This window comes from Perissodus microlepis, chromosome 20, assembly GCF_051167445.1.
Source record: "Perissodus microlepis isolate ML-2025 ecotype Zambia chromosome 20, ASM5116744v1, whole genome shotgun sequence".
In the NCBI taxonomy this organism is placed as follows: Eukaryota; Metazoa; Chordata; class Actinopteri; order Cichliformes; family Cichlidae; genus Perissodus; species Perissodus microlepis.
Genome location: NC_140480.1, coordinates 17,058,660 through 17,076,888, shown reverse-complemented (window position 1 = coordinate 17,076,888; position 18,229 = coordinate 17,058,660). Strand labels below are relative to the sequence as shown.

At 41.2% G+C, this 18,229-nt stretch overlaps 1 protein-coding gene across 1 annotated transcript; it reads right to left on the bottom strand.

The window, feature by feature from the left end:
* Window positions 1-71: 71 nt before the first annotated feature.
* On the bottom strand, window positions 72-17,490 carry LOC146364344 (carnitine O-acetyltransferase-like). Its single transcript, XM_084917540.1, has 13 exons — window positions 17,149-17,490; window positions 15,879-15,997; window positions 15,712-15,765; window positions 15,190-15,355; window positions 13,475-13,646; window positions 11,189-11,364; window positions 5,576-5,676; window positions 5,095-5,214; window positions 4,357-4,479; window positions 3,835-3,970; window positions 3,038-3,100; window positions 1,457-1,594; window positions 72-706 (listed from the first exon to the last, which is right to left on the bottom strand). The coding sequence occupies exons 1-13, from the start codon at window positions 17,473-17,475 to the stop codon at window positions 494-496; spliced, it is 1,908 nt and encodes a 635-aa protein (XP_084773666.1). The 5' UTR covers window positions 17,476-17,490; the 3' UTR covers window positions 72-493.
* Window positions 17,491-18,229: the final 739 nt, after the last annotated feature.

Sequence of the window (18,229 nt, the reverse complement as noted above, 5' to 3'; positions counted from 1 at the left end):
TTAGACATTTGCATCAATGCATCTCTATAGGAAGGAGTTACTTCCAAATGACTGAACTTCAGTCAGACAGCTAATGTTTGAAATTGGTGTTTTATTACAGAAGCATAATAATAATAATAGTCTTTAGGCTTCAAGCTCAGCACTCATTTCTCAAATAAAATGCACATAGAAATTGGGGTGTGACAATCAAGACTAACACCTAGTGTTTTTTTGTGTAAGGATTTTCCTCAGCTGTGTCTTTGTGTTTAGCATGTGTGCCATGACACTGCCTGCTCCAGCCCACCTACCACAGATCACTCACAGGACTACCCGGTCTCTGCAAGTTTCACAAAAGATCAAAACTTAAATCTAGAATGGAATTTCCCATTTTTGAGCAAGTAATCAAAGAAGTGATGAGAAATCCCCGCCCCCTCAAAAAATTCAATAATCATTCAAAAAAAAAAAAAAAAAAAAAATGCAAAAAATAAGGTGAGAGTTTAGCTATGGATGATTTTTAAGTTGCTCTTGGAGCTTGCTCCAGCAAAGCCCTCATGTCCAGTAGTGCATCCTTCATATTTTGGCTCAGATGACGTGTGTTTAGTCTCTTGTGGGTGTTGGAAGTTGCCATCTCAATGATGAAGTGACTGTTATGTACACTGTAGCACAAACTGTATCCAGAGTTTTCATCAACCTGATGGACTCCCACAGAGCCGGTATTGGATGTCACCTTGTGAAGAGGAAATTTAAGTGAGAACGTTGCTTTGCAGACCTTTAGATAACATTTTGAGTCACACCACAAAAGATGTGAAATGAAATGTTAGAGATGCAACTAAAATGCACTTCTACTTTAATTCAGTCATGTTAAAAGTGTCAGATGTTTAAGAGCTGCGATGACTTAAACATTGCTTCCAATTTAAATCTTTGTGTGAATGTGAAGAAATCTAGTCTTAAATAAAAAGGTTCATTTTTAATACAACATCAAGAATCGGGCAGAAAAATGATCGCTCTCATGGACATGAGAATACTTGCACCCTGCAGCCATCCACAGTTGTTTGTGGGTCTTTCTGCTGTATGAAGTCACTGTTGGGTTTTATGGATGTCTTCCACTCCAAACTGACTTCTATATATTATGTTCAATATCAGAGTTTAAAAGAAATGTAAACTATACAATTTTACAAAGGGTCTTCTTTAATGATGATTTCTTCCACTTTAGTACACTTCCACTGGTTGAGTATTTTTTAATGAAATTTGAAGGAAAATTTAAATAAATGTCCAATTTTGTTAATAACTAAAATATCTGTAGACACATACAACTGATGATTTTTATAATTTTTACATTTTTTTGGACATGACATAATGACCTGCAAGGACTTCTGCTGGGTAGCTATTTAATCACATGCATGTGTTAGTGAGAAATATCAGTTTTACCTATAAGCCCTTCACCAACATAAACAAAGCAACATTAATGTGTTTTTACCTGACTTGCGGCGAATTGGTAGTTAAGGATTTTTTTGTATGAGATGTCTCTGAAGATGTCAGGCATGGGGAGTTTATCCTCAACAGCTTGCAATCTGAGAGCAATGATATGGGCTACAATATCATGTCCTCCAATTACCTGTAAGAAAAGAAAAATACTACATATTTAACCAACAACTCTTTGGGATACTATTACATGTCTGTCACACTCATATCTTTAATTAAAGATTAAAGACACAGGACCAAGTTATGCATTGCAACCCCTAACCCAATTTAAAATAGGATCTTGGCCTAGTTCTCTATTATGTGTAGATGAGTGTGGTTTATACATAGAGTATACTTAAATGGTTTATAGGTCAATGTTAAGGGATGTTTAAAAAAAAAAAAAAGAAAGAAAAAAGGGGGGGGGGGGGTCAGGTACAAGGACAAGAATGAAAATAAGTGGTGGCTCCATCACCAACTACAGGCACTGCATGCACTTGTGCACAGAAACACTTTGTTGCTTAGTAGTTAAATAGCCCACTAGTGTTCTGACCTTGTCAGTAGCACTGAAGTACACACTTTGTAGTTCTACTAATGCAGTCACACTGTGTATTCATTTACAATTTTTTGAAGTGATGTGAATATTCAACATTGTCTAACAATCAAACAAAAACGCTTCCTCGATCATGCCAGCTTTATATTCATTCTCGTTAGATGAATATTTGCAGCAATCTCATTGAATTCAAATCTGAAAATCTACAAAATTACAATATGATTAAATAAGTTCATTAAATAGGTTTGAAAGGCTGAGAAGCTGCAGTCAATCCTTACATCAACAAGGGCAATGCAAAGCATTGACAGGGGTGTGTAAAACACACTGCCTCTGGACTCTAGAGTACTGAGTGATTAATCACCCTTTTGAGTTCGCCAAGCCAGTGGTTGCCAGTGGTTCATGGTTGCCAGAAGAACGGTACTTGTGTGACTGCACTGTCCAAGTGTAAAATTTGGTGGTGGGGGGGATAATGGCGAGGGGTTGTTTTTCAGGAGTTGGACTTCCAGATAATAAATGCGCTTCTAAAAGAATGGTCAGAAATTCCCATAAACACACTCTTAAACCTTGTGGAAAGCTTTTGCAGCAGAGTTGAAGATGTTAAAGCTGCAAAAGGCTGGCAACATTATGTTAATAGATTAAGAATGGGATGTCACTCAAATTCAATGCCTGTGAAGGCAGGTGAGTAATATAGTATAGTTGCATCTACTCCATTTTCTAAGATTGATGGTAAGACCTGTCTAGTTTTCCCACCAAAGCAGTGGTGCACATCAGTACATTGGCATACCATGCTCCCACTATTCCACTGTGTAGGTACACAGGTCTTCTTTGCTTCTCTAGAGTTCTTTTTCATTGTCAGATATTTTCACTGTCACACCTTGGAAGACTGATGGAATAGGTTATTATTATACTTTACCAAATTTTTACTTGATAGAGCAACATGCAAGAGTGAAAATTTAAACTAATTCAGAGTATATGGAGAGAACAGTTGCTGTCAGAAGATATAAACTCCACAAAACTGAAGAACTAAATGTTGTAAATGATACTCACCGCCTTAATATTCTCTTTGTGCGTTTTTATGGCTTTTTCCAACAGATCAATCTTCTCCGTGTTCTGTGTAAAACAGAAAGATGAAGTCTGTTTGGTGAACTGCTGTGCAGAAGCATTCGGTACTCTGACCCAAACACAGCATCTCAACTGTGTCAAATACTGAGCTGAGAATGACAACATTGTTTTAACTGTACATCTGTAAGTATGAAATAAAGGTTTATATTATGGAGAAAAAAAACCAACCAAAAAGCACGAGTATCAACAGGCAACTAAGAATGAGGTTGTAAGAGATGTGGAAGTAAGTGACGGTAGCACATAGCTCAACATGCTTAAAGGCAACTAAAGTCAGCGATCAAATTCTTCCTCTGTTAAGACAAATGAACTGTTTCTTATATAGTGCTTTTCTACTCACATGTTACATAACATCCCTCATTCATACCCATTCATTCAAGCACTTTTTTCTGTGCCCAAGTGCTTTTCTATTCTATTTGGCATGCAGACTGGAGCAGTCAGAAATCAAACTACTAACTTTCCACTTATAGTTGACGACCTGTTCTACCTCCTGATCTACAGGCACCCCTTTAACCCCTGCATAACAAATGGTAAATAGCTGATGCAATTACTTTTGTTAACAACCTTTCAATTAAAGTAAACCTGAAAATCTACACTTAGTCATATCTTGACTTACTCCACTTTAGTGCTGTACACACTCAAAGTTACAAACAACAACTGTCCCAGTGAGATATTTATGAACCTGATTGTAAGAGTTGGATTTAATGTTACCCATCTTGCCAGACCTGCTTTTCAGGGTCATCAAAGGCCTTGACAAAGGCAGCTGAGACACTTGTCGTCGAAAGCAGTAGGGACACACGTCCACGCCTGAACATTCGCTGGCTGACAGCTTCATATGATGCACAGACCTGCTTATTCATCCTGTCAAGAGAAGGGAGAGAAAGATTTTCCATAAACTGCGTTGCAACAAAGTTCTAAAACTTACTGACTCATGAGAGAAATACTGGCTCTGCGATGCAGTAATTCCTCCTTCCTTTGGGCTAATGTAAGCATACTGGCTGAGATCACAGCAGTTTTTCCTCACTATAAATGCCAGAATTTTAAATACCATATGAAATACATTGTGGGGCATCCCAATATCTCCAAAGTGCTTATAAACTATGAACAAGCTAGACGTCTCATGTCAGGGAGTGTTATTTCACATATCTCCATGTGTGAAACATTCTAGTAAAGCTGCTTATCTGTCTGTCAGATCTGACAACATTCTGCATACACATCTCATTCTCCATGAGGTTTCAGGATTTCACCTGTAGTAGGCCAGCTGTATGGCCATTTGGATGAAAGCATCAGGGCTCATGTTGTGGGCCTTCAGATAATTTTTCCCAAAGTGGTCAAAAACCATAACACTCAGATCAAAGTTTTGGATGTTTCTGTAGTTGGAGGAATGGAACAAACATTATACAGATGCAATAACAGACTGTGTCAAACACAAGTAACCATTGAATACACACAAATGCCATTTTGGTGCCCGAGGCGAGATTATGGTTAGGCACTTTGTTGATACTTGACTTGTGGTAACAAACTGTAATAAAGGTCAGGGATATATTACACACTATTAATTCTAATTACAGAAAACCTGAACGTATTCACATCTATTAATTGGGTGCTTTACATACATTGAGATTTTTATGCAGCAAGACCAAAAGCCACTTTTTTGTAGCTCACTTGAGTTTTATGAAGGACAGGTTTACACCAACACAATAAAAATACCACAATGTATTCAATTTTGAACACATTTGTTGCTTTGTGTTGTGAAATTTATTTTAAAACTCACACAAGATGTGTTGTGTGTAACATCCCATTTTGTTTTGCAATATAACCTTTAACCATATTCTTTTCATACATATAACCAAATGTTATATTTGCTATAATAGCCATGCCTTAGCCCTAGCTTTGTTAGTGGATGACAGTCTTTTCGTGCCAGATGTGCAGATGTTTCTTCAACATGAGCCATATTGAACAATTTAAAAGTGATATGTACTCACCTGTCCATGCTCCTTTTAGCCTGCTCAATGATCTCTTTGATATCAGGGGTGACATGGAAGTGTAGTTTCTGGGGCATAGGTAAAGGCAGAATGGAAGCTTGCCTCATCTCTGGCTTCTTCCTGTTTCAAAAATGAGGGCAAATACATTTGATGGAACAATATCACATGAAGTAACAAACCAAAGGCACCATACAGTATGCCAAACAAACAGAGCATGTACCCTCCTATAATCCTTAAGTCATGAAGGAGGTGATGTTTGCACAGCCAAGTGATCATAGCCCAGGCGTGAACAATTAAATTCATTCATACCTTCCACACATAAATACATACATATACCCAAATTGTGTGATTCACGAAAACCATACCTCTGCGTTAATGCCATGTAATGATTTTAAAATTTAACATCTGAATTTTCAGTAATGTCATAACAAAAGAAAAAGCCTAAATCTACATAACCGAAAAACAATTTGGTTCCACTTACATGGATGCGACAAGATAGTCAGTTAAGGCCATACTAACTGCACCATCAGCAACAATATGAATCAGATTTAAACCCCATGACCCATCTTCTGCAACAATTATCTGAAAGACAGAAACAGTATTAGGATTTAATTGCAATTATGTTGTCTCCATGTTTGCAATTTTTATGATCCTACCTGTCACTAAATGGTTGTGGATTAGAAACTCTAACATACCCCACGAATAAGCTGCTTTACATGCGTTTGTGCAGTGAAACAAATCTTTTTTGGGGGGGAATAGCACATACTCAGAGACCTGGCAGATAATTCAGGAATTTGAAGAAAAAAAAAAGAAAAAAACTACTTTCTTACTTAGAAACCAGGAATGTCTGCTGGACATACCTCGGGTATAGAGGAATACAACAGAGGAGAAAAAAAAACATTTTAGTCAACTAAAACAGATAAAAAGGTACACCATGATATCTACATGAGTCAAGTCGCTGTACTGTACTGTAACATTTTTGAACTTTTTAATTACAAAAATGTAACTTAAACTTACATTGCAAGACACGGGTCTTCTGGGGGGTTTTTTTTAAAGGCAGAAAGATAGCAAAATAAGTGAATAGAGTAAAAGGCCACGAAATAAAATGAACACTGAATTTTTCTCTTTAGCTACATTGTGTAAAGGGTTTTCCTTAACCACATCATTACTCGAGAAGGTCAAGTATACAATCAAGAGATCCCGTCATGTATGTAAATACAGAAGGTTATTCTTACGTTTTTCAGTTTAACCAAGTGATTTGCATCTTATTGTATAAACTAGAATAACTGGAAGAAAACAGCATGGAGAAGGAAAGGAACAGCTCATCATCGTCTGAAACATCTCACATCAGTCCTCAAACATAGTGGAGCCAATGCTGTTGCACAGTTATGTATGCATGGGTCACTAGTGTTTATTGACTGATAGAAGTAGCAGGAAGACTAAAAAAGCAATTACAAGCATAGATTTCAACCGATTTCTACACAATTTTAATAAGAAATTGTATAAGAAAATACCCACCCACCTACAAAGACAACATTTTGGATGGCTTCATTAAGTATACTAAAGTAAATTCATTCATTCATTTTCTTCTAAATATCCAATTCAGGGTTGCAGGGGGGGCTGAAGCCTATCCCAGCAGCCACAGAGAGAACAATTCACACTCGTACCTAAGGCAGATGGCTACGTCCACACGTACACGCATCGTTTTCTTTCCGTTTTGGCCTCCCGTCCACGGCGCTTTCCCCAAAGAAAAACGCAGCGTTTTGAAAACTCTCTCGAAAACGCATACATTTCAAAACGGAGCTGTCCCGCGTGGACACTCAAAAACGCAGACTTTCTAAAATGATGACGCATTTTAGTCATGTGATGCAGTCATGTGACCAATTAAAAAAGCTAGCGGAGGGCATTATACAGCAGTTGTTGTTTGCTCTCAATTTTGACAGCCCTATTAAAGATTTGTAAATTAAATTAAATTAAATCCATAGTAAAAAAGAAATTTAATCCCAGTGAAGCTGAATTACAAACACCACCAAGTGTGGTACAATTTTTTAGTCTAAAACCCCCCAAATTATTGTCTAAAATATACAGAACACTTTCTAAAATAGATGAATCAATATCCCTTCCTATTGCAAAATGGGAAGCAGATTTATCAATCAACTTAGACCCAAACCTTTGGTCTCAGATATGCTTAAAAACCTTTCAATGGATCAGAAATCCCAGTTTGCAATTAATACAATACAAAATATTACACAGAGTGCACTATACTGGTCATAGGATGTTCAAGATGGGCTATACGCCTTCCAACAACTGCTCACACTGCACAGCAAATACACCGGACAATTACATCCACGCTCTTTGGTTCTGTCCACCAGTTCAGAAATTTTGGCGTGAGATATGTGAAGACTTATCAAAGTGTCTGAAATGTAACATTCCAGCCTCCCCTTTAGTATGCTTGCTGGGCAACTTGGATGAGGTCACTGCAGAAATAAACACAGCCCACGTTGTTTTTACGGCCCTATGCATTGCCAAGAAAATGGTCCTCATTAACTGGAAAAATAAAAATAATCTTAATTCTAACCAATATAAAAACCATCTAATAGATCACATTAGTCTTGATACAACCTCTGCCATCACATTTGATCAATCCCTTTGGGCTCCTTTGATCGGCTTCATCACCTAGTGGGGGTGGGGGGTCATGGTTTGGTCCTGCCTTCGCTATTGTGGTTGATGTGGGGGTAGGGACGGCCTTAGGGCGTCTGGGGAGTCCCTAGGGACGTTTCCCTGGAGGGCCTAACCTGGGGGCTGTGGCCATGACCTGGTTAGAAGCTCTGGGGCTCTTGGATGGTGTTTTCCTTGTGGCTGCATACAGCGGAGATGGGGGAGGGTCTGTGCTGGCGGACGTTGGTTACTGGCCTGGTAGCCTGGCTGCCCCTGGGAGGGTCCGGGACGGGCGTGGAGGCTTGGGGGTCTGGGGGTGCTCCGACCCCCGGTCTGGGGTGCTGGCCGGGCCTTGGGGGCTTGGGTCCTGGCTGTTGTGTCGCCGGAGCAGTGGGCGGGTGGGTGCAGGGGGGCTCAGCCCCAGTGCAGGGGACCTCTGGTGCATCGGCCCAACTAGGGGGCTCTCTAACTGGTGGGGAGGTTGTTACATCTTTGCAGGTGGTCTCCTCACTACAGGAGCTCACTCTGCAGGTGGGGGGAGAGATATAGGAGAGGGGGAGAATGAACTCAACCTGGGTGTCTATTGTCTTGTGTAGTTTGGGAGATGATTGGATGATGGGGTGGGTGCAGTTTTCTCTGGGGTGGAGTCGGGTGGGCTGCCCCGGACTCTGTGGGGCTGGGCAGTGCTGCTGCTGCGGGCCCCGGTCCGGATGGGCCTGGGCCTCCTTGCCCTGGTGGGTTCCAGAGCGTGGGGGTGCCTACTGGGGTCAGCGGGGGAGCTGGCCCCAGGGAGGGACCGCTTGCCCCTCCCTTTCTTCCCTCCCCATCCTCAGCTGCCTCCCTATTCCCGCTCTACCACACCCACCCACACACGCAGGGCTTGGGGTGCAGGTATGTCACCAGGGTGCAGGGGAGGCACTCCCCCTCTGTCCCCTTCTGGCCGCCTGTGCCTCAATTTTATTCTGCAACCTAGACATCCACATTACTCACACTCTCACATAACACATACATATAGGGCCTTGGGGGTGGGCACGTTTTACAGCATCCAGAGGATGGTCGTTGTACTCCAACCCACCTCTGGCGCTGGTGCCCTACCCTCAATTTTAAATGCATTTAGACACTGAGGGTTTTCGGGAGGAGCCGTGCTGCTCTCTGAGAGGAAGCTAGCACCATGCTCTCCTGAGTTTTAAATGCACTTTAGAACAGCACACAACAACATTACATATGAGCGGGCGTAGGGAGGTTTGAGGTCTTCACTCACCCCGGTTCTGTTAGCCGTCAGGGCTGGGGGGCTGGGAGGAGGTGCTGGCCGTCAGACTGGGGTCTGGGATGCGGGGCCTCCCTGCTACTGCAGATAAGGAGGTGGTCCGCTTGCCTCCACCCCAGAGAGAAGGGTTACATCTCCTGGGTCTAGGTGCGGCTTGCCCCTCTGGGGGCGGGGGTACCTGGACCTGGGATATAGAGTATGTTTGGGGAGTGCGACTGTCTGTGCAGTGTCTATTTGTGTCTGTCTACACGTTGGGTGAGTGCCGAGTATTTGGTTGTGCATATGGGGGTGGGAATGCACGTCTGTGTCTGCGTGTGCCTGTTTGTCTGTGTCTATATGTCAGGTTGGGTCTTAGACTCAACCTCTCTGGGTACATCTCAGGCCCTCTAAAGTACGCAGGCCTATCTCCCCTCACCACACTCCCTGCCGGTGGCTGATGCCCTTAGACGTTGGTGGTCCTTGTCATCTGGGGCTGGGCGCTCATGCATGTACCGGCTCACTCCTGGTGGCCGATTGGCGGGGCCGGGCGCCTGTGGCCCGGCTGGGCTCCTTCCGGGGGGTGGGATGCCCTCAGGCCTCTGGCCTCTGGGCCTGAAGCTCGGTCCTCTCTGGCACAGCTGGCTGCCGGCGGAGCCCGCGGGCACGCCACTGCAACCCCCTCTGGCCTCTGCTCCATAGCTGCGGGGTGACCTCTCGTTTGGGGCTCTACTCAGCTCTTCCTAGGAGGGTGGCACGGTTCCCCCCCCTTTTGGTGGTCCTCCTCGGGTCCTTGTACTCTGGGGCCTCTGGATATCTGGGGCCTGGATCTCCTCCATACCCGCTTCATACCCTGGTGGACGGGGCTATGGCTCCCCACACTCCCTAGCAGATCGTTACATGGAGAAACCTTTGGAATACAAGCATGCTGATCCACACAGGTATGCACACAGGTGTACACACGGGTGTTCACAGACGCGGACTACACCTTTCTTGGCTGCTGCCTCAAAGCACATTGTGCGCTGTCTATCTTGCGTGCTGCACAATATCATTTATTATTTAGTATCTACTGTTATCTACTGCTAGCTAGTTTATTGTGATGGTGCTGTTTTTATTATGTTGCTCTTTGTTGTTTGCTTTCTCTTCTGTTTTTTTTCTCCATACAGGTGATCCAGGCGTTTTGTTTGTTTGTTTGTTTTTTCCTTTCTTCCCCCCCTTCTCACCGTCTCTTCTCCCCTTTGGTTTTCTTTCTCTCCCTCTCTTTCTTTCATTCTTTCTCCCTGTCCTATCCCCAAGTCACGTCTGTCCCGTTTGTAGCAACTGAAAATAAAATAAATACATAATTATAATAAAGGTCAATCAAATGGACCAATATGGCAAGGCCATGATGATCCACTTGGTAAAATAAATCCGCTTGGCATCTTTCTTGGCCTTAAGACAACAATTCTGATGGCTAAAGATCCAAACGGGACACAAAAAAAAAAAAAAAAAAAAGATTTGTATCAGTTTGTACATGCTTCAGATAGCTTTTCTTCAAATTATTTAATTCTCACTCGCTTTGGCAACTTTGTACTGTTGTGTTACTGGCAGCAACAACTCCGCCTCATTGTTAGTCTATTTAAAAAACTCGGTGCTTTCCCTCGACCTTTGGCCAATTGGGGTGGCTGTAGCTATTGGGGTGGCTGTAGCTCAGGTGGTAGAGCAGGTCATCCACTGATCGGAAGGTTGGTGGTTCGATTCCTGGCTTCCCCTAGTCTACATGCCAAATATCCTTGGGCAAGATACTAACCCCAAATTGCTCTCCGATGCATCCATCGGAGTATGAATGTGTGTGAATGTTACCTATGAAGCACTTAGAAAGATGTGCTTGTGTGAATGGGTGAATGCACAAGTTGTGTAAAGCGCTTTGAGTGCTCAGATGAGTAGAAAAGCGCTATATAAGAACCAGTCCATTTACCATTTACCACTTTTGCCGCGATGTTTCAACGAGCCGATAATGGATCGGAAAACCAGTAACTGCTTACTGTGAGGCAACAGTGAACCACTGAACCTCCATGTTGCCCATTAAATAAGTTACTAAATATCAGGTGACTCTGAGGGAGCCAGTTGGGAATTTCTGTCCCCCCCCCCCAAACACACACACACACAAAATACCACATAACCATCCATTTCTTCAGGCAGGTTGTTTCTCACCTGCAGTGACTTGTCAAACCAGCGGTTGGCACTATTCCACTGGCTGCCTCCTCCATGTGTTATTAGGTGGAAATCACATGTGCCGTACTTGTCAGACTCTCGAGGTATGGCTCTATCCAAACACAATGTGAAGATGCTCCTTTCAATGGCTGACAGTGATTCTTTGTTTGTTTGATCTACAAAAAACAAAACCAACCAAACCCAATGATTTTTAACAGTTTAACAGATCTTGCTATGACAGAGCGTCTCCATCACAGACCGCATGAAGCAGTCACAGGTACACATGCAAATACACAAAGGCAAGTACACTATACAATTTCACCCCTCACTTATGTGCGCAAAAAAAAGGTTAACATTGCCCCAGAAAGTTAATTCTGTTCACATGGAGGTACCGTTTTCAGCGGGAGAAACATTTCGTCATCCAAGTGACTTCTCATCTGACTGCAGGTTTCCCTAACCTTACCTGGATAATTAGGCATGCATCAAGACAGTTAACATCGCCATCATTCCTTTTCTCGTCTCTTTTTTACTAGCGTGACCAGGGGTGTAGGAATTGGTTGATCTATTTATCCATACATTCATAAAACACACTCACTCACCAACTAGAGAAGTACTCAGCATGCTCTTCCCCACCCAACCTCAGCGTTTGTAATGCAAAAATAGGGGCACCTTCTTATTAAATAGTATGTTCATATGCACGTCCAAGGTATTCTAGTTTCCTCTTTGGTGCATTTTTCATCCTAAATGAGACATTTTGGTTTAACAATAAAATACCTTTGAATATACAAAATTACTGGTCGAAAGATTTTGTTTTAGTAATTGTTACAATTTGTGAAATATTCATTAATTAAACAGTAAACATGGCATCTGGTGAGAATTTGTTATATATTCTTTTAATGAAAATGCTGAGTGGAAATGATGAGCATTTTAAAAGATTGTACCTCGTATTTTTTTTTTCCTCCTCCCATGCCAATCCAATAATGGCATGGGTACTGATGGTGTAGGAGGTCCTCTACCAGCATAACTAAAGCATGGTTCAGGGTCAAGTTTTATAAAAAATTGAATCTCTGACATCTAATCTTAAAACTGGAGTGGATCTTTCTCCTGAATAGGAGCTGGTTCTACAGCAAATAAGCCTGTAGTTGAAAACATGGTAGTGTGATATTTAAGCTGTGATGGGGCTGATCATTCTGGACTTTGTGGAAAATGATTCTAAAGCAAGTTCTTAATTTATAGAGAAGAATATCACACTGCTCAGCCTTCCTGGAAAAGTGTACTCCAGAGTGTTGGAAAGAGGCTAAGACTGATTCACTGAACTAGAGACACAGGAGGAGCAATTTAGATTTGAGTTGAGTTCAAATATCTAAAGATTCTGTTCTCAAGTGTTGTCAAGATGGAGTGAAACAGATCACTAGATTAGTAGCGAATTATGACAAAGAGTTGACAGTGAAAGCAAAGAATTCAGTCTACACTTGATTTTCTAGCCCTCACCCAGTGTCATGAACTCTGTTTACCAAAACAAAGATATTTTGGGCACAAGTGGGAGAAAAAGGTTTCCTTTCGATTGCTGGGCTAGGTTTGCCAGAGGTTACTTCCTGTTAAATAGTAGGTCTTCCTTCCCATTGTCAGCAAGCACTTGCTAAGGAGGATTCTCTGATGTTTTCTCCACTATCATAGGGTACTTACAATGAAAAAGTGCCTTTTTTTTAAACTTTATGTTTATTGAGTGTTATTTCAGTGTTGTCCTTTTAGGATAGGACCCTGAGGTGTGCAGTATTGATGGTTGCCCAAGTCTAGAAGTTTGACTTGTAATCTTTTTTTTACTCTTTTCTATTTTATTTTTTTTTTAAATTTACTAAGGAAAATCCTCTTGCTTCATTTTACAAATTCAGTTGTTGCTAACAAGCTAGCTTTGGCTCTTCCATTCACATGTTTTATTTACCAGCTAGCCAGGCTGATAATAGTCTTTTGTAACTCTGTAATTGTAACCTGTAAATTGTGTTGTAATAATTAGCTGAGATCCACTGCAAACTAGCTGGGTCTCCCATTAGAACCTGCAGCACCATGATGTGCACTTAGCCAAGCTCACCAAGGTTGCAGAGAATAACGATGATGTGCTAGGATGAAATAGATGCCAAAAATGTTTTTCTGTGTTATTTTCTGGTTCATCACATCATAGAGGATGCAGATTACCCTTCTTTGCCAAGATCAGTTACTGTTGACCACTTTATGTCACACACTTTTTTTCATTAGTTTAATCTGAGTTAAAGCTAAGCTTGGCCTTACCTTTCAGACTGAGATATGCTTTGCTCCAAGAGTCACGATCCAGGGTGGTGAGGATACCGACAGGCTCCGTGTTAGTCTCTGATGTGGAGGTGCAAATGCTCTCTATCTGAACACAAAGCTGATCAACTGTCAGCGGAGTCCCATCATTGTGGTAGACCTCCACCACAAAGAACTGATTCAAAGGGAGGACAGATTAATAGCATTACTGAGCACATGCTTCCCGTCCAACTCAGCACTACATGCCTTACATTTGGGTAGTGGGACTAGGTGAACAGCCCACTCCTTTGGCCAACAGCAAAGAGTTCGTCAGCTACTCTTTCAAACATTTCAGGTAGTGTTCAACAGTGTCTGCAGAGAGGAGAATTGACTTGGGTTCCACTTGGTTTGCTTGGATTGTCATCTCTGGCAAACTCTCTCTTCCTATCTGGGGTTCAACTTTTGACCAGGGGGACTGTATTCAATAAGGGTCGCCAGGCTAGGCCCCAGATGCTAACCAATCTGCTTTGGTTATGAGTGAGAGGGAGAGATAACTGAAGCCATACTGGCTGGATTAGTAAGGCCCACATCAGGTGCTAGGGAACTGTTGGCATACTACTATGAAAGTAACCTCAGCGGAAGAGGGTACATGAGATGGACATCAACAGTTGATGCCACCAACATCAACTGTGTGCAAGGAGAAGAACCATTGTAGAAGAATAGGCCCCTGCACGGTATGCACCACTGGCAGATAGAGGAAGTGGCTGACATCAAGAAATCCTACCAGTGGCTGGAAAAAACTGGACTGAAGGATGGCACAGAGGCACCTCTAATGGCAGTACAGGAACAAGCTCTCAGCACAAGATCCATAGAGGCTGGGTCTACCACACCAGGTAAAAACCCCAGGTGCAGGCTGTGCAAAGATGCCCCTGAGACAATCCAGCACATAACAGCAGGGTGTATTATTGAGATTGACCAAGCTAAGATCCTGTAGGACTTCCAGATACAGACAGACAAACTGGTGATGGCTTATCAACCGGACATGGTAGTGGAGGACAAGAAGAGGAAGGAAAATACCCTTTGAGCAAGGGAGAATAAAGACCATGCAAAGATAGGGTATGCGTGAGAAATGGAATCCATTTGACTGTTTTTTGTAGGTCACGAGTAGTGTTTATAGAGCAAATATTAAGCTAACATTATATAGTACAGTGTTTTCGCAAGTCAATAGCCAGGGGTAACAAACCTGTGAAGATGTTACTCGCTACACTACAATATTCAAGCAAATAATTAAATGTCTTTTTAAAAAGGTGTGCTCATTTCACCCATTTCCTTATACACAGTAAACTATTCACTCATCCGTGTGAATTTGAGTGATATCCCATTCTTAACCCATAGACTTTAATATGATGTTGGCCCACTCTCATTAGGGATAAGAATAGAGAATCCCAGTAGTTCAATTTGTTGGAATTGTTAGCTCGCTTGCCATAGAGTCCAATCAGCTGATTTCATTTTGTCTCAGAGGAGGAGGAAAATAGTGGCACAGTCTACAGCGTGGATATAAACATTACTTTTATTTCTATTCCACAAAAGCACAATGGCAAAGTGCATACTGCATCCAGGACAGAAACAACCGCATTATGCTTGTAACACAGCTTTGGCTCTTTGCAAGCATCTCCACAAAGCCTCTGGTAATATGTTGTGCCAACAAAAAAAAAAAAAAAAAAAAAAAAAAATCTCACCTGAGAGTTATATACCACTGTGATGTGTTTGGGTGGATTGCCGATCTTGGCATGGAACACCACTGAGTCCCTCTCCAGACCTGGGATGCGGCAGGTTGACAGCAACTGGGAATATTGCTCCATACAAAGAGGTTTCCCTCCCAGATTCTCAACTGGTAATGTCTCACTGTGAAAGACACAGCCTCCATCAGTAAACCGAGGTGGGCTGAAAAATAGAGGCAATACACAAGTACCAAAAACTACTAAACTGGATCTCTTAACCACTTTTCTAGTTTTGGTGTCTTATGGAACATTTTGATGGAATTAGAACTTTAGTTATTACAGGCATTTTTACAAAAAAGACTCAGTTTCAGAGGCTCCTAATTAATTTTACCGACTAATAGTTTCATGCTCAGGTGAGATCAGTTTCCTCATTATTTATTCTCAAAAGGTCCTGTGAGCATATGACGTGTTAACTGCACTATGGCATCTTAGATCTCTGGAGATTAATTAATTAAACATTAATTTGATTCTGGTACTCACTTTTCAATGGTTGTCTTAAATTCCAAAAGAGCTACTATTAGTTTGGCTGCACACCTAAGCAGCAAACACCCCCCCCCCCAAAAAAAACAAAACATGTTAGTTGTTTTAAAAAGCTATAAACACATATACAAGGTATCATTTTTGTGTAAGAGTGTGTGTTGGTTTACCTAATTTGTCCCTGTTTATCCCTGAAGTCCAGTCGAGGACACGCAATCGGGACATTTGCGTTAATCACCACAGGGCTCCGGTTCCCAAAGTATTCCAACTTCCCCCACAGGTCTGTCGACTACACACAGTAGCAGGCTGTTAATTAATCCTGCAGAAAGCAGCTGATAAAAATTAGTGTCATCACTTGAGTTTCTAAGATGTTGCAAAATTTCATTTAAGTGTCCCTACTCTATCTGCAGTTCTTGACAAATTTACACCATTTTCTGTAATTGGAGTATTTTCATTAATTACTATAACTACATTCTGCCATTGCCTTTAATGATAAGGCTCAGGGCAAATAGACAAATTATACAGCAAATCACATTTTTTAAATTAATTGAGTGCAGTACCACAGCTCACTTAAGACAGTCAAAGAATTATATTTTATAAAAACACTTATAAACCAAAAATATTATGATTAATGTATATTACTTCTAGACTAAATATTACTTTTGCTGCTGCTTGTGAATAGCATTCACTCAATAAAATGTATTTCACTTTGTTAGTGATAAACTAGTTTCCAAATCAGGCTGTGGGACAGTGTCAGACTTGAACACACAGAGTAAACTTTAACCCGATGCATATAAACATTTAAGTTTCAAAACTCTGATGAGCAGCTGTCAATCTGACAGCTGCTCATCAGAGTTTCTAATCTAGAAACTGATGGCAGCACTTGAAGCACAGTGAGCAGTAAGACAGATTTATATAAATTTCACTTAATGAATTATTTCCCCACTTGCAATGATCAAAAAACAAGTTCTCTTTTGGATTTACGTCATCACATTTGCAGCAACAGTGTTTCATTTTACTGTTTAATGCAACATTGTTAATCAATAAGACCAATAAAGATTCATTTCAACTTTTCAATCACAGTGGTTTTTCAGTTACCAAATGTTCTGAAACAGAGCTGCTTTGTTTGACACAATACATTTAATTATCAGTACTCTTCATTGCTGCCTGCAGTTTTTAGGTTTTGTGAAGCCATATAAAGAAAGACTGGGTATGTTGAAATTTCTTCATAGTATAGTCCTCTGGAATAGCATTTCTATAGTACTTTTCTATTTTTACTAATGAATAAGGCCTGATGTTTTTTTGTTCTAACCAATCCTACCTGAGACCTATTTAATTCCATCTTCTTCCTTCCCTATAACATGATCATTCATTTTCAGTCAGTTCCCTATGTCTGGTCACTGCAACTTGAACCTCTTTAGTGGCAGTAAATGAGCTCACCCAGTTGTCAGTGTTGCATGCTTTCCTCTCCAGGCTTCTCTGCAGTTCCTCTCCAACCCCTCCTCTTTTCATAAAGGCCTCAACCAGCTGTTTCGCTCGCTTCCACTCATCCTCTTCTATTATGGGCTCCAGGGCACTGAGGTAGCCCTCACATGTTTTCCGCAGAGGGGGGACAGGTACCCTGGGAAGTCCCTTCTGCTGGTTAAAGTATCTGTCACTAATAAGAATCACTCGTACAGGCTTCACTAACTGATAAGATCTGACCTGGTCTGGAGGATTCATCTTCCCCAACTTCACCTGGGAGACAGAAAGACAACAAAAATACATGAATATAGAATAAAAGAAGATCAGGTAATAAATCCTGAGACTTTTACTAGCATTCATTTGGTTAAAACATGAACAAATTGCTTCTGTTAATTATTACGTTAACAAAAACAAATAAAACCTCACACATATTTATGAATACAAGGTAATGGGCTTTTGTTATGACTTCAGTAAGATAAATCCTAAACAACTACACTGAATTGCTTACCATAATTCTGCTGAAGGTTCTCAACATTGTATTTTCAGGAAACTCGCACAGAATGAGGCTGGAGTGTATTCACCTGTTTAACCGGCAGTTACAATGCTTAAAAAAAAATTTAAAAAAAAAAATGCCAATAGACTAATAACTATCCTGAATCATTTATTGTTTGGCTTACACAGACACATCCCCATTAAGGTGATAAGTGCTGAGCTAAAAACAAGCAGAAAACACTCCAGGGCTGCCAGTTTGTTACTCTACAAAAATAATAGTTTTCAAGAACACCAGCTCTACATCAGACAATTATGCACTCAGCTCATCTGCAACTGAAATCACACCTCCTAGTCACATGATGCAGTGACATGGCTATGACATCCAATCATAGGAACCTGCTTCACAACTTGAAAAGTTCATGCCTCATTGACAAAAGAAGAAACCAAACTAATTAAAAAAAAAATAAATAAAAAAATAAAAAATTCAGTAGTTAAGGTGAATAGTTAATGTACAAATCTATGGAAAACCCATGTCTACTGTAATAGTATGCATGACATGATAAAG

What these genes read in the sequence shown, in the direction of transcription:
- LOC146364344 (XM_084917540.1), bottom strand. Translation starts at nt 17,475, where the DNA reads ATGTATTTTTGTTGTCTTTCTGTCTCCCAGGTGAAGTTGGGGAAGATG. An exon ending in TTGATGACCCTGAAAAGCAG is followed by an intron (nt 3,101 to 3,834) that starts GTCTGGCAAGAT and finishes TGTTTTACACAG; the next exon opens with AACACGGAGAAGATTGATCT. An exon ending in ACAAAGAGAATATTAAGGCG is followed by an intron (nt 1,595 to 3,037) that starts GTGAGTATCATT and finishes CTTTTCTTACAG; the next exon opens with GTAATTGGAGGACATGATAT.